Below are 16,782 nucleotides of genomic sequence, written 5' to 3'. Positions count from 1 at the left end.
ATGCTCAGCAAAGACGTGGTTTATCATGTGTTATATCATTGGCTTTATATCATTAAACTACTAACATTTGTTTTTTTCTAAATGACCTATTCACTTATATGAAAAGAGCGTACCTTAACATATCTGGTGAATAAAGACATTTCTATGGTAAGTAGTTTCTTCTACAACAGATATTGGTACTCCAGTCACAGTCTCTCACCACGTCTTTTTTGCCGTTTAATGTATTAGAATATGTGTTTAAAGGAAAAGCAGGCATTTGAATTGAGGAGGGCATTTTTGTCTTTACTGTTTTTACTGCTATGGAGCCAAGGTAAAATGTCTGCTGGATCATTACATCTGATCTACCAACCTCTGAGATGCTCTCTTCTATAAAATATGAGGGAAGGATAAGCTGTTTTTAAGAGACGGGTATAAGCTGTTTTGAATGGCTCAATTGTCTACCCACTGTGCAGCCCCCAGAAGAATAGATTGGTCCATCTATAGATTGATGGGCATTTGATTTTTTTCACAGCAAATGAAAGGGATTATTTGTGCACAAGTCTAATGATTATTACCCATTGCAAGTCACTCTTGATTGCTGATGGGTAAAGACAAAACCATGGTATTAACTGGATGAGCACATCAGCTAACATGTCCACTCATGAAAGTGGTTCAAATGTAGACAGAATTGATATTGCTAATGGGAAAGTATACATTACCATTTTACCAGTATGTCAGAAATGCACAAAACGCCCAGGTTTAATTCAGTAGTACCATACATAAGCATTCACCATTCAGTAGTTAAACTATTTTACATAATATTCGAGAGCACGTAAATAAAAAGGTGTGATTTAAAAATAAAAAAAAAGCACAAACTGCGGGCAAAATTTTGTTTGTGATGATTCTCATTTACTAACCATATCTTAAAGATTTCTTCATATTCCATCAATATGATGATTTAAAAAAATAATACTCTTGCATATATTTTGTTTAACAGATTAACATATACTACGATAGTTGCGATAGAAAGGAGCAGCAAAAGGTAATAATGTCGTGTGTCAATTATGATAGAGAGAGAAAAAAACAAAAGAGAGATTACAAAAGGCACAATGTGTCCCTGTGTCGATGGTTCAGTGACTCCAACAATATGGCGCTTGAGGAAACGGAAGTACAGTTCGTAACGTTTCTCTTGTGTTTATTACTCGGAAGTTGCATTACAGTGTTTTAGTTCAATCAATTGCTAATGAATAGTTTCTAGAATGGCGGAGATACCTTCTGTGCATGGGACACAGAGCGAGGAGGAAAAGGAAACACCGGAGCCTTCTGCAGAGCAGCGAGAGAAGAGGCAGAGGGATGAGGGGGAGGATGAGGTGAGTTTTGATGATAGGTAGGGAAAATGATATCTGTCGTTCGTGGTGTGCAATGGCAATCTGGTTCGAAAGCTGTTGTGGTTGTAGTGGGGATAATGTAGAAAACGAGTGGAACGTTGTGGTCTGCTGAGCAGTTATGCGGGTTCTAAGGCAATTCTATTTGATGTTCTAGTCGAACAGACCAAGAGGGATTTGTACTGATGGAATGCATACTTTTTTTTCAACTTATAGGGGCAATATCTAACCATAACAAATACAGTTTAATGTAATTGTTCTGGTCAGTATAGTCAGTCCCTGTAGGCTTTTCAATGTAACCACTGCCTTTTCATTTACTGTCTAGTAACACCTTTAGTGGCAATCACTCAGATGGAGGTACTTCCTGAGTCTGTGCAGCACTGACGTTCAGTGTATCTACGCTCTGCATGAAATCGCTGAACATTCTCCATAGAGATACAGGAATTCAATGCATTTCTGTGAGAAGATGCTGATTGGCACAGCGTAGCATTTTGCCGTGCATTTGTATTAGCTGTGGGAAAGCATAGGTTTGGCTGAGAATTAGCTCCCAGGCCACTTAATATCTTTGAAGTGGTCTGGGTGCACTGTCCTTGTTCCCTTAACCCAGGGCTCGACAAATCCCAGGCTCCAGGGATTTGTGAGCCTGTTGAGCCCCTGAGGTGACCAGGGCTGAGGCAGACGTCCAGCTCACTGAGGGCTGGAGGCAGGGAGGAGTTGCCCAATAGTGTCCCTTTATGTGTATCACAGTCGTACAACACAGTCATGCAGACACACATACACACTCTCATACCGACACACAGACACTGAAGTTAAGTAGGGATCTCTCAATGGACATCATGAGGTAGACCAATCACTTAAGTCCTGAAAGGGCATAATCCTTGGTGTCTTTGGTGTGAGGGAGCCATGAGGAGCAGCTTATATTAGTTCTAAGCACAGCTCCCTCACTGCCTGTTCTGTTGTGACGACGTGACGTCACACATCACTACAGAATGAGCTGTCAGGTGTGGTGTGTAGAACTCTAGGGGACAGGTAGGGCCAGGTGTGGATCGTAGATTTCCAACCCATGGAATCATGCTTCCTTTTTTTTTTTTTTTTCGCTACAAAATCAGTAATGCTTTACGTGCAGGGATTAAAACAACGTGACTTCTGCACTCAGACCATTTTATTGAGATGGAGTGCTCTAGATGTCTAAAGTGGTCCTGTAACTCTTGGCATGCCCAAACCACGCATAACTTTTTTGGGGGGGCCTGACCAAATTGGCAGAGGGCACCAATTTGTCTAAATCACACGCAACACTCACAAACTTTTTATTGTGAAAGGTTTGACTTCTACATCCTAAATTATATGCATTTGTTGTGATTTTTAACCTATGTTTTACCCAAGATATATAACTAGCAATGTGCTGTGCAAATCAAGCTGAAAAGAAATGCCAGTAGTAAAGTAATTTTTAATTAATTTATTTTTCTGTGCATTTGAATACAAGTAAGCTTGCAATGCCACAACATTAGTAAGCAGTCAGAGTAATAAGCAAAGTAAGACATTGGTATGACATTCGTTATAACAGCACATTTTTCATTTTTAGAAAAAGTAGAGTCAGGCTTGATCTAGGCAATGCATACATGTCTGATATGGTGAGTACACCTAGGCTTGTAACACAGAAAATACCATTGAGGCATGAACATTATAGTACACTGCTCAAAAAAATAAAGGGAACACAAAAATAACACATCTTGGATCTGAATGAATTAAATATTCTTCTGAAATACTTTGTTCTTTACATAGTTGAATGTGCTGACAACAAAATCACACAAGAATTAAAAAATGGAAATCAAAATTTTCAACCCGTGGCTGTCTGGATTTGGAGTCAAACTCAAAATTAAAGTGGAAAAACACACTACAGGCTGATCCAACTTTGATGTAATGTCCTTAAAACAAGTCAAAATGAGGCTCAGTAGTGTGTGTGACCTCTCTACAACGCCTGTACATGCTCCTGATGAGGTGGCGGATGGTCTCCCTAGGGATCTCCTCCCAGACCTGGACTAAAGCATCTGCCAACTCCTGGACAGTCTGTGGTGTGACAATGGTGGATGGAGTGAGACATGATGTCCCAGATGTGCTCAATTGGATTCAGGTCTGGGGAACGGGCGGGCCAGTTAATAACATCAATGCCTTCGTCTTGCAGGAACTGCTGACACACTCCAGCCACATGAGGTCTTTCATTAGGAGGAACCCAGGGCCGACTGCACCAGTATATGGTCTCACAAGGGGTCTAAGGATCTCATCTCGGTACCGAATGGCAGTCAGGCTACCTCAGGCAAGCACATGGAGGGCTGTGCGGCCCCCCAAAGAAATGCCACCCCACACCATACTGACCCACTGCCAAACTGCTGGAGGATGTTGCAGGCAGCAGAACGTTCTCCACGGTGTCTTCAGACTCCGTCACGTCTGTCATGTGCTCAGTGTGAACCTGCTTTCATCTGTGAAGAGCACAGTGGCGAATTTGCCAATCTTGGTGTTCTCTGGCAAATGCCAAACGTCCTGCACGGTGTTGGGCTGTGGATGTCGGGCCCTCATACCACCCTCATGGAGTCTGTTACTGACCGTTTGAGCAGACACATGCACATTTGTGGCCTGCTGGAGGTAATTTTGCAGGGCTCTGGCAGTGCTCCTCCTGTTCCTCCTTGCACAAAGGCGGAGGTAGCAGTCCTGCTGCTTGGTTGTTGCCCTTCTACGGCCTCTTCCATGTCTACTGATGTACTGGCCTGTCTCCTGGTAGCGCCTCCATGCTCTGGACACTACACTGACAGACACAGCAAACCTTCTTGCCACAGCTCGCATTGATGTGCCATCCTGGATGAGCTGCACTACCTGAGCCACTTGTGTGGGTTGTAGATTCCGCTCATGCTACCACTAGAGTGAAAGCACCGCCAGCATTCAAAAGTGACCAAAACATCAGCCAGGAAGCATTGGAACTGAGAAGTGGTCTGTGGTCACCACCTGCAGAACCACTCCTTTATTGGGGGTGTCTTGCTCATTGACTATAATTTCCACCTGTTGTCTATCCCATTTGCACAACAGCATGCGAAATTGATTGTCACTCAGTGTTGCTTCCTAAGTGGACAGTTTGATTTCACAGAAGTGTGATTCACTTGGAGTTACATTGTGTTGTTTAAGTGTTTTTATTTTTTTTTGAGCAGTGTATGTATCATAATACAAGAGATCAGTCAGTAGGGAGTTAAAAGAGCAGCTGATTAAAAAAACTGACCTGGTGCTGTACAGTAAAGCAGTGCTCCCCAACTTTTTTATCGCCGCAGACCGGTAAACGTTTGATAATTTTTCCGTGGCCCGCTTGTTTTGATTCAATAAGACAAAAAAAAATTGTCACATATATTAAAAACACACACAGACACATACATAGTCAGAAAATCACAAACACAGTCACATAAAGACATAGACTCAAAATTGTTGGTTCAGGGTCCCACACATACGCAGACTGAATGTATATTGCATGTTCATGTGAGAGTTAATAAAAATGGGGTACAGATGAGGGTATGTGACAGACAGGATAGGTAGGTAGTGTTACACCAGCAGACTAATGCTGATGTAACACCACCTATACTCAGCAGCTTCTTTCCCAGTCACAGACTGGGGGAGTTTCTGTGGCTGGGAACTCAAGGCTGTATTTCAGTCTCCTACCTACCTTGTCCCAAGCTGCCTCTGCTTCCATGCAGTGCCCCTTCTCTCTGGTGCCCGATCACAAGTCTCCTCTGTCCCTGGTCTCCAGTGCCGGCCTCTGGTGGTGAATAGCAGGGAGTGCTGATCATAACTTCTCCCTCGAGGTTCTGGCGCTGTGTGGAGTCAGAGCGCAGGCTGGGAATCTCTGAGGCTGCCTCTGACTCACTAAGTGCAGCTCCTGCTAGGTGCACCACTGGACCATCAGGGATTCAGCTTGCGAGCCGTGTCGGCTGCCAGGGCGCCCCTTGTGTTATGGCGCCCTGTGCGACCGCACAGCTCGCACCAGTGGCGGATCCAGAACCTGATCTCGGGAGGGGCACTTGTAGATTATTTAAATAAATAATCCAGGCACAATAACCACTACAGCTAAGTGTAGTAGTTATGGCGCCAGTAGTGCCAGGAGCCCATCCCAGAGTAAGTAGTCAAACCGTTGACAACTTACCTGGGGTCTGCTGGGATATTGGGCATAAGAGCAGTGGTATGTGATAGGGGTGAAGTGTGTGTGAAAGGTGCAGTGTGTGTGTGTGTGTGAGTGGTGCGAGTGCGTGAGGGCGGCAGTGTATGTCAGGGTTGCAGTGTTTGTGCGTGAGGGCGGCAGTGTATGTCAGGGTTGCAGTGTGTGTGTGTTAGGGGGCAGTGTATGTGTGTGTGTGAGAGTTGCAGTGTGTGTGTTTGTGGGGCAGTGTGTGTATGGGGGGGCAGTGTTTGTGGGGCAGTGTGTGTATGGGGGGGCAGTGTTTGTGGGGCAGTGTGTGTAGTGTGTGTATGGGGGCAGTGTTTGTGGGGCAGTGTGTGTAGTGTGTGTATGGGGGCAGTGTTTGTGGGGCAGTGTGTGTAGTGTGTGTATGGGGGCAGTGTTTGTGGGGCAGTGTGTGTAGTGTGTGTGTGGGGCAGTGTGTGTATGGGGCAGTGTTTGTAGGGTAGTGTGTGCATGGAGCAGTGTGTGTAGTGTGTGCATGGGGCAGTGTTTGTGGGGCAGTGTGTGTAATGTGTGTATGGGGGCAGTGTTTGTGGGGCAGTGTGTGTATAGGGCAGTGTGTGTAGTGTGTGCATGGGGCAGTGTTTGTTGGGCAGTGTGTGCATGGGGCAGTGTTTGTGGGGCAGTGTGTGTAGTGTGTGCATGGGGCAGTGTGTGTAGTGTGTGTATTGGGCAGTGTTTGTGGGGCAATGTGTGTAGTGTGTGCATGGGGGCAGTGTGTGTAGTGTGTGCATGGAGCAGTGTGTGTAGTGTGTGCATGGGGGCAGTGTTTGTGGGGCAGTGTGTGTAGTGTGTGCATGGGGGCAGTGTTTGTGGGGTAGTGTGTGCATGGGGGCAGTGTTTGTGGGGTAGTGTGTGTAGTGTGTGCATGGGGGCAGTGTTTGCGGGGCAATGTGTGTAGTGTGTGCATGGGGGCAGTGTGTGTATGGGGGGTAAGGAGGGTAGGGAGGCTTTTTAATATATTCATGTCCCCCCTCCCTTCTTACCTTTACTGGGAGGAGGGGGGACATTTCTTAGTCCCTGGTGGTCCGGTGGGGATTCTCTGGTGATCCCAGTGGTGGTGAGATGAACTCTAGCCCGGTTACAGGGCTAGAGTTCACTCTCGCGAGATTTGGAGCATTGCTGTGGTTACCGCGGCAACGCTCCAAATCTCACGAGAGGAGGACCCGGAGGAGCTGCAGGTAAGAGCTCCTGTGTCCTCTCTCACTCCCTCCCCTGCCAGCAGTCAGCACAGTGCCTGCGGACCGGGGAGGGAGATCTCTGATCTCCCCTCCGGTCCACAGGCACATTGCAGGGCTGGCACTTGGGCAATGCCAGCCCTGCATTAGCCGGCAGGCTCGCACACCCCAAAGGCCAGCCCTGGGCGGCCCGGTACCGTTTGATCCACGGACCGGTACCGGTCCGCGGCCCGGGGGTTGGGGAACACTGCTGTAAAGGAACTAGCATCCAGCTTTTGCATAGCTGCAGAAGTGCTCTCAGCCAATGAACTAACTTCTGTGCAAAAAAACTATGCACAGAAAAACATTTATCAGTCTGAAACTCTCATTCTGAGCAGGCCAATTTAGTTTGTTTTTCATTCTGAAATATTGCACATAGAGGGCCGTCGCATCATGACTACTGTATAACACTTCAGTGTTACAGGCACATATTGAAGGGCTGAATAACCAAGGCTGTAACTCTTGCCGCGCATGCGCATTCAGCCGAAAGGGAGGATCGGAGGCGGAGAGGATACACTTTATGTACCACAGTCAACACAGGACCATTGTCAATTCTGTGATGCCAGAAAGATTACTGGTGATTGGCTGTGGTAATTTAATAATGTAATAAGCTTTGTATGGCAGAGTTGTGTTTTCTACTTTGGAAGACCTTGTGAGATGGCATGTTAATCCAGTTGCAGATTAAAGTCCTTTGTGTTTGGGTAATCATGCTTCTTAATCTTGTGAAGAAAATACACCATTTTTTATTTATTATTATTTTTTTAAGGTGAAGGAAGCTGAAAGTCCAGGCCCATTGGGGGTCTCTGAAAGAGAGGACACATCTGATCTCTCTCAGAATAAAAAAATAAAAGTAGAAATAAAGGAGCGTAGAGAAAAGAAACAGAAAGTTGATGAGGATGAAATCCAGAAGATGCAGTGAGTTTCTCAGAGGACCTTTAAAAGACAGGAGATGATCTTGTATATTGAGACATTTAAACAATTTTTGTAATTTTCTGTAGGATATTGGTGTCCTCCTTTTCAGAAGAACAGCTGAACCGCTATGAGATGTATCGTCGATCTGCATTCCCTAAAGCAGCAATAAAACGGGTATGAAATACTTTTAATGTGTTTTAAAGTTATCTGCATTTCATGATATCTCTTGGCTCTGACACTTTTTTACTTTGCCACCATTTAACATTTAGCATTATGTTATCATTCTGTATTGCAGCTGATTCAGTCTATTACAGGATGCTCGGTGTCCCAGAATGTTGTTATTGCAATGTCGGGAATTGCCAAGGTCTTTGTAGGTGAAGTTGTCGAGGAAGGTGAGTCTGTGGTTTGTAATGAGTTCCCCATTTTAGGTGAAGGATGTCTGCAGTTGTTTGTCAGATAACTGCCATGTTAAAAGAACATTCCAAGGCCCTAAAGCACTTCAGCAATACAATCAGCCTCACCCATGCCAACACTCATTACTCTCTCTGGACCTTGTCCCTCTTATGTCCTCTGGTATTCAACTTAATGGGGTCTCCAGCAAACTCAGAATAAACTCCATGTGTAATTTGTACAACAATTTGTGTGGATCCATGGATCCCATGGACAAGCGCTGCATTTTATTTTTTTCCCTGCAGAAGGCACAGCATATCTGCATAGTGTTAAAGGAACACAAACCTGTATTCCTGACCCTACAGTGTTAAAACCATTAACCCACCTCACCCCCTAAAAGGCAATCAAGCTCCCCTTTTTCCAGCACTGTGCTGATCCACTGGCCCTGTCCCCAATCCACCTCCTTGGCTGACATCATCAGAACTGATGACTTCAGCCAATCTATTGCTTTCACATAGGGAAACTGACGCTCGCAAACAATAAGCACTGCCCTGCTCAGTGTAGCTAACTGAATTCTCTTACAAGGAGAATACAGAAGCAGGGCTTACAGGTGTAGGCTCCCAGTGGGATCCAGTTAAATTGTTAAACTGTTCTTAAGCAGTATGGCAAATTATGCTGGGAGTGCATCAGGGGGATCCTGACACTATAACCATAACCGTGTGTAGAGTGATATATATATATATATATATATATACAGAAATATCCCCTGCACTCACGCTTAAAGACAGTCCAATGCCGGGCGCACCACCAGAGCTCCAAATAATGTAGTAGAATAGAAGGGAAGGCTGCTCTCCGGACTTTAAAACATAAAAACTTTTATTCAATAATGGTTAAAAAACGACCAACGTTTCGGTCCCCGCTCGGGACCTTCCTCAGGGTCAAAAAATAGAACAGCAGAACAATACAGTACAGTGCATCAGTGACCAATATATACATAAATAATCAGTTAGTTACTCACTCAGGTGTGTTTCCGTGCGTTCCCGCCATCACCCTGTGCGCTTCCGGGTATGCGCGCGCATACATGCGCGTCACGCCCCTTCCATTACGTGTCTACGTGTTGGTTTACCCGTCACCCTGGATACCATGTCAACAAAACGGCCCATTCGTGAAAACCGGGCCGTGATCAACAGGATGAGAGATTCCACAAATATAATTACAAAGAAAGTGCATCTAAGTGCTTCTAAATAAATCGATCTATTGTTTGTATAAGTGGATGTGCAAATAAATATATAATTCATAGTGTTTGGCACAGAAATATATCCTAATGGCAAAAATCATGTGCATTAACCCCTTAGGGGTATGGGGGTAGTCATATATACGTACATTATTGAATAAAAGTTTTTATGTTTTAAAGTCCGGAGAGCAGCCTTCCCTTCTATTCTACTATTACATAGTTAGATAGCTGAAAAGAGACTTGCGTCCATCAAGTTCAGCCTTCCTCACACCTGTTTTTTGCTGTTGATCCATATATATATAATACCAGAGTATTGCTATATGCAATGCTTTTTATTGGACTAACATAATATTTCAAAGACAAGCTTTTGAGAGTTTTCCTCTCTTCTTCAGGTCTGAAGCAATACTGATCAATCTGATAGAGTTTAACATTTAAAACAACTGATGTTAGAGAAGGGGTGGAGGGGGGATGAGTGGGGTGTCATAAATAGCAGAAGATGTGCCTGAAAGTGAAAGGTGCATGTTGGCTGAAAATAGCCAGAAAAAGTAAATAAACAGAGGAGAGTCAATAAGTTAGTTGAAAATAAAAATAAAACAAAAAAGAGCAGGACAGGGCATGCAAGTAAATAGTTACATATATGTATGTATATAAATTGATCCAATAAAGGTGAAGCGAGAATATTAAAAAAGAACTATATAAGACATTAAGATATGTGTTTGTATGGTTTCATTGCATACTGCAATACTCTGGTATTTTGTCTACTGGACTAATAGGGCTAATCCAATCTACACTATATATATATATATATATATATATAACAATTATCAGGAATGTGCTGCACTCGCTTATTTTTGTCATCTAGTCTTTGTCAGTTTAAAGGAATTTTTTTTTTTAAACTGCATGGCTAGAATCAAAAAATAGTCACAAGTAAGAAATGAGTCCATGTTGCCCTTTTGCAAGATAAGGTAATGCAAATGGTCATGTAATACGTGGTATGGGGTATATAGTCTTACTTGCACATCATGCAAGATACAATATGCTGGAGGCTGATAAGACATATTAAAGAATGTGTAAATAATATGAAAATGGGAAACAGAGTAACAGTGTTTAGTAGGCACTTTTTAGAATGCCCTAATCAAAAACACATCTGGTTTTAAGTTTCAGGGTGTTGAAAGGCTTGTAGCAAAAACAGAGATATAGGTCGCGCTATACTACAATAATACAATAAAAGGATAAAATGAGATGGGAGATAAATATAAAATTGAAAGGCTTGGTAGACATTTAAAAAAAAAAAGGTGGCTCTATCACCTTAAACTTATCTTTCTCCTATTGTTTCCTCTTTCAGAATCTGTTCTTTTCTGATCTATTTTTTTTTTTCTTTGAACAATAAAACAAGGTTCTACATTCTGTTATGAGAAACTCCTGAAATGTATTTATACTCATAAGCTGCTTCTTTTGGTATGCTATCCACTCCACTCATTCACCATTAGTTCCAGATTCCATTTAAAAATGCTAATCAAAGCCTACAGAGTTCAAATGAACACTACTCCTCTTTATATTGCCAACCACCTCCCAATACTCTCCTTGTTAAACTTATCTTCCGTCAACTATGGCTTCTTTTCTTCTCTTCCTCCCACTCACATCTCTAGAGTTTCTCTATTGTTTCACTCTCTGAAAACCCACTCACTCAGAGAACTTTCCTTGTTTGTTTTGCACTTTAGCTATCCCATCTTTTTAGGAAGGGCAAATATCACAATCTGATCTTCTTTCACATGATCACATTACATGTTATCTTTATCCTTGTATTTATAATTATGCATATGTTAATTTTATTGTACAGTCTCCATTCAGAAGAAAATAAGTTATTTGTAAGTATACATTGTCTGCTATGAAATAAACCTAATTTCCCCTTAATTAATTAAAATTACATTTTACGGTTCAATAATCGGTCATCCTATTTTTTTTTTTATATTTTTGCCATGAATAGAATTTTTCAGTTTTGCATCAGTGATAAGGCTTTTATACATATTAGTTTGGTGGTTGTGTCATTGACCGAGATTATTTTCACAGAGATTTAAGATGCCAAAACTCAATCTAGTTTTAGTCATAGTCTTTTGACTAAAAATAAATTTTACTTATAGTCGAATTTTAGTCCTCTAAATTGTTTTGGTTTTAGTCTACTAAATCTCCAGTAGATTTTAGTCGACATGACTAAAAATTTGCTAAGAATTTGCGAGTGGAAAGGTCTAAAAGAAGAATATGCGTAATGGATGGGGCTGTGTCTGGAAAAATAACTTCATCTGTTTATCCAGTTTAGGTGTTTTAGTGTTGACGCAGCATAATTTGAAACTGTGTTTCTTTCAAATGCAAAGTTTGTCCTTTTTTTAAGAATATTAATAATGTCTTAAAGGAACACTATAGCCACCAGAACCACTACAGCTTAATGTAAATGTCATGGAAAAAGCAGTGTTTACATTGCTGCCTAGTAACACCTTTAATCTCCACTCTGTGTGGGGCTTAGGGCCTAAACTGCTATTGAGCACTATAATGTTTGTTTGTATTCCTAACACTAAAGTGTTCCTTTAACCCCTTAACGCCGTTACGGTGTTCTATGCCGTCGCGGCTTTAAAGGGCTTTAATGCCGTCGCGGCGGCATAGAACGCCGTAACGGCATAAGCCCCCAGAAGATCACAACTACTCACCTCCGCCGCGATCCTCTTCTGGAGGGCCACCTGACAGCCCAGGCAGCCCCCCCACGGCAAAATCATTAAACGTGTAAAATAAATTAAAAGTATTTATATATATATATATATATAATATATATGTAACCTCATACGTAATGTATTTTAATATTAATATTAGTGTATATATTAGTATTAAAATACACTTAGAATGACGTTACATATATATTATATATATATATAAATATATATATAATAGATATATATATGTATAATTACAATAATAAATAAATAAAATAATAAAATAAATAAAATATTGAAACAAAATGTAAAATAAATTATATATTCATATGTAATTTCATTCTAACTGTATTTTGTTATTAATATATATATATTGGTAACAAAATACACTTAGAATGACATTCTATATATATCTATCTATAAAATCCAAATAACCGCAAATATATATATATATATATATATAGAGAGAGAGAGATAAATACATATAATTACATAAAAGATTACATTAGTATACACGTAGAATTTAAATACCTAATAAATGCATATATATTAAAATTCTACGTGGGGGGCGGGGCCTGACCGCCATGCAGACAAGTCGCACACAGAGCTAGCTCCTGACAGGACTCACCAAAACCACGAAAAATTACGACTTTTCACTCGAGAAAACAAGCAACGATCCTACCTACGATATACTCGATGTTTTACTTTAAGACACTGCATTTGGTTATAGGGGACAATATGCTTTTACTATGCCCTTAACTTTAATTCATATTACAGTCTCTGTTTTCTATTATTAATTGACTACACATCACCTCAAATTATTCATAATGTGTTTACATGTTTGTCAGGCCGGTACGACAGGCAGCTCACTGCCCATTACCAGCTCATGCTAATCCCTAACACTGAAGGGCCCTTACTAGCCAGCGAACTGGGTAAATCTCCAGGCAAACCCACAGCGAGGTGCTCCATCACCGGACTTAACTCCTTCACTCCCGTACTTGTACACCCCAAGAGACTAGGCTTTCTCATAAAGATAGCCCACCACTCACAGGAGGGGTATGATTTCAGCCCATAGCCTCTAGTGCACCCCTTAAGCACACCCTCTCCTTCAGCGTAATAACTCTTCCCTGTTGAAATGTCTTGCCCCTAATTATAGCCTCAACACGGCTATCATCTGCCACAACTTGTTCTATAACACCAATGTAACCTGCTTGGTTATAGATATTTCTCCCTAACACTACACAGTTCAAATGAAGTTACTCATGTACACAGCAAGCCCCAGTGGTCTCTCACTTTAAGTTTACATAGCTCTTGCCACAGCATTTTAATTTTATGTTTAGAAGTGAAGCGAGGTCACGCTATGTTATATGCATGCCCAAACATCGAGTATCGTTATTGTCCATTACGACATAGATATATAGCTTGACAGGAGTGAATTGATTTGCTTTAACAAGCATTATTGCGACCATAGCTCACGATTTATACATGCACCTACGAATGTAAGCCTAGACATTTAACTGTATTAGCAATAGTGATATTACCTACAGAATGTTAACCACTGTATGATGTGTCTAAGCTTAAATACACATAGTTTAACTTTTAAATGTATTATTACATTAAGTTACTGCTAACTGCAACCGTGCTTATACAATATGACTACGAATAGCCTGTTTATATTGTCAACACCGTAAACAAAAGAGTGCTACTACTTTAATGCCATGCCTGCGAACTACAGCGAAGACGCAGTACTTACCTAAGCTGTCGAGACATTGACCGAGGTCCTTCGCTAGTTCGGCAATGTTTAATCATATCCAACCACTACTATACACGCTAGAACCACTGTATATTCACTGTCTCAAGCTTGAAACCCCCATTGTGACCCACCGTGAAAGTCATACAAAGCTAACCTGTATATAGCATGTTTAAAATCTTTAAAGTGTTCCCAGCCTGTTATTTTTCTCATTAAAAATGTGCTGTTTATCTCTACCATGACAATGTAAGCCATTGAAATGCCTGTAATCGCTGTCGTGGCGCTACAGGTACCTCTGTTATGTACTCAAATGCACAAGAAAAATAAAGAATTAAAAAAAAAAATTCTACGTGTATATTTAAGTAATCTTTTAACATAATTATGTCATTTGATTCATTAAAATTTTATTGACATGCCTGACAACACAGGGAGAAAGTGCAGTGAATTTAATTCGCAAGCACTATATTTGACCCTGTAACTCTCCAAGACACCATAAAACCTGTACATAAGGGGTACTGTTTTACTCTGGAGACTTCACTGAACTCAAATATTAGTGTTTAAAACTGGTCAATTGTATTACAACGATGATATTTTAAGTAAAAGTGAATTTTTTTTGCATTTTTTACAAACAAACGTCACTTTTATGGACTATATTATTGTTGTAATATGTTTTACTGTTTTAAAACACTAATATTTGTGTTTAGTGAAGTCTCCCGAGAATAAAAGTACCCCCCATGTACAGGTTTTATGGTGTTTTGGAAAGTTAGAGAGTGACATATAAGGCTTGCATTTCATTTTTTTGACATTGAAATTTGCCAGATTAGTTATGTTGCCTTTGAGACCGTATGGTAGCCCAAGAATAAGAATTACCCCCATGATGGCATACCATTTGCAAAAGTAGACAACCCAAGGTATTGCAAATGGGGTATGTCCAGTCATTTTTAGTAGCCACTTAGTCACAAACACTGGCCAAATATTAGTTTTTTGCTTTTTTCACACAAAAACAAATATGAACGCTAACTTTGGCCAGTGTTTGTGACTAAGTGGCTACTAAAAAAGACTAAACATACCCCACGTTCAATACCTTGGGTTGTCTACTTTTTCAAATGGTATGCCATTATGGGGGTAATTCTCATTCCTGGGCTAACACACCGTCTCAAAGGTAACATTACTAATCTGGCAAATTTCAATTTGAAAATGGAACGTTCTGTATATGACCCTGTAACTTTCCAAAACACCATAAAACCTGTTAAGGGGGGGTACTGTTGAGACATTGCTGATTACAAATATGTGCATTATTCTGCGGTAAAACCCAACAGTATTATGACATTTACAGCAAAAATGTGAGGCGGAACTACAAATTTAAAAAAAACAAAATTGAAATTTCTCACAGTTTTGAAATTTTATTCATAGTAAATTGTGTTTCATATATAAATATTTGATATGAAATGAAAGCCCTGTTTCTCCTGAACAAAATTATATATAATAAGTGTGGGTGCATATAATATGAAAGAGGTGAATTACGGTTGAACAGACATATAGCGCAAATTCCAGTTTTTGTTTACGTTTTGTTTTGATCAGAACGTGCACTATTGACTCCGTCCTGAAGGGGTTAATATAGCTTCAATTACTTATTTATTTTTTTAATCATGAAGGTGATGATCTCTGGAAGACTGATTTTTTTTTTTTTGTTTTGTTTTCTCCCTTCTAGCATTGGATGTTTGTGAAAAGTGGGGAGAGAATCCACCTCTCCAGCCTCGACATATGCGAGAAGCCCTCCGTAGGTTGAAATCTCGTGGACAGATTCCAGACTCCAAACACAAAAAGATTTTGTTCAGTTAACAATACTTGTATATTTGCGAAGAAACCTTTTTATTTACTAAACACCAAAATCTTTCTTGGAGAACATTAACCCCAGTATAGGGATCCATTATACAATTGTGTGTGAGAAAGAGAAAGTGAGTTGGTGGATAAAGCTTGTGAGTAGGGCTACTCCTTATTTGAAGAAGAAAAAGAAAGAGAAAAAAAAAAAAAGGCACTAAGAGATTTAAATTAAACACCAAACGGTAGTGAACTGGAACAAAAAAATGGTTAAAATAGTCATGAGTATAGCTGAGTTGAAGATTCTTTTTTTTTTTTTTTTTTCCATCTCGCTTTTTTTTTTTAACCTAAACATCAATTCAGTTTCCAAAGTGTGTCTCAACTTAATTTAGCTAAAACTGACTTTCCCATAAATAAAAGATGTACTCGTATGAAGGTTAATGTTCTTAAGGCAATGTCTGAGAAGTCATTAGTTTCATAATTTTTTTGTTTTTTTCAGGTTTGTTGTTTGTACAATTAGATGTTATGGTATATTTATTGCTTACAAACTACTGCTCTGTAATTCTGTTTTTGTAGATATATATATATATATATACGCTAAAGTGTAAAGTGACTAGCTTCTTTATTTAGTTAGTATTATGCCATCTGATGAATTTTACCATTTTCGACAAAATAAAGCCACGTTTGGGAAATATCATGGTCTGGAATGGTTAGATTTTTTCTTTTTACTATTTTGACCTAAAATGTTAGATTCACTTTGAATTCCCGACAGTGCACACGTTAGTGATTATGTGGTGTGCATATATAATTTTGTTAATGTTCTGCGTGTTTGAAAGTTGAGGAGTGCTCAAACTATATCGCTCCTGCATAAGGAACTTTTTAATGGTTAAGATTCCTTGTATGACATTCTTACATCTGTCATGGGTTTTACCATAATAAAATTCTTTATCAAATTAAGACTCTGTGCTTTATATTTTTTTGTATGATTTCCACCGGCGGTTTTCAATATGAGAAAGTTAATTATTTTCAGTTAACAGATAAGTTACTTATGGGGTATATTTACTAAACAGTTAATTGTCATGTTGGGACCAAGAGGAGGGTTTAGGCACTGAGAACTAATTAACATGTTCATTTGGCATTGCATGTCTTGGGTCTTGTTAAAATGCTGGAATCCACTGG

The 16,782-nt window shown here is 40.3% G+C and overlaps 1 protein-coding gene across 1 annotated transcript; it reads left to right on the top strand.

Moving 5' to 3' along the window:
• The first annotated feature begins 1,122 nt into the window (after nucleotides 1-1,122).
• On the top strand, nucleotides 1,123-16,560 carry TAF11 (TATA-box binding protein associated factor 11). The gene is made up of 5 exons (XM_063444404.1): nucleotides 1,123-1,349; nucleotides 7,561-7,709; nucleotides 7,793-7,880; nucleotides 8,002-8,098; nucleotides 15,494-16,560. The coding sequence occupies exons 1-5, from the start codon at nucleotides 1,239-1,241 to the stop codon at nucleotides 15,622-15,624; spliced, it is 576 nt and encodes a 191-aa protein (XP_063300474.1). The 5' UTR covers nucleotides 1,123-1,238; the 3' UTR covers nucleotides 15,625-16,560.
• The last annotated feature ends 222 nt before the right edge of the window (nucleotides 16,561-16,782 follow it).

This window comes from Pelobates fuscus, chromosome 1 (assembly GCF_036172605.1).
Source record: "Pelobates fuscus isolate aPelFus1 chromosome 1, aPelFus1.pri, whole genome shotgun sequence".
In the NCBI taxonomy this organism is placed as follows: domain Eukaryota; kingdom Metazoa; phylum Chordata; class Amphibia; order Anura; family Pelobatidae; genus Pelobates; species Pelobates fuscus.
The sequence above is the reverse complement of the archived record's forward strand: the minus strand, read 5'-3'. Positions and strand labels throughout refer to the sequence as shown.

Bases quoted from the DNA above. Each gene is read 5' to 3' on its own strand.
- TAF11 (XM_063444404.1), top strand. From the start codon at position 1,239: ATGGCGGAGATACCTTCTGTGCATGGGACACAGAGCGAGGAGGAAAAG. The intron at 1,350-7,560 runs GTGAGTTTTGAT...TATTTTTTTAAG, and splicing joins GGGATGAGGGGGAGGATGAG to GTGAAGGAAGCTGAAAGTCC. The intron at 7,881-8,001 runs GTATGAAATACT...TCTGTATTGCAG, and splicing joins CTAAAGCAGCAATAAAACGG to CTGATTCAGTCTATTACAGG.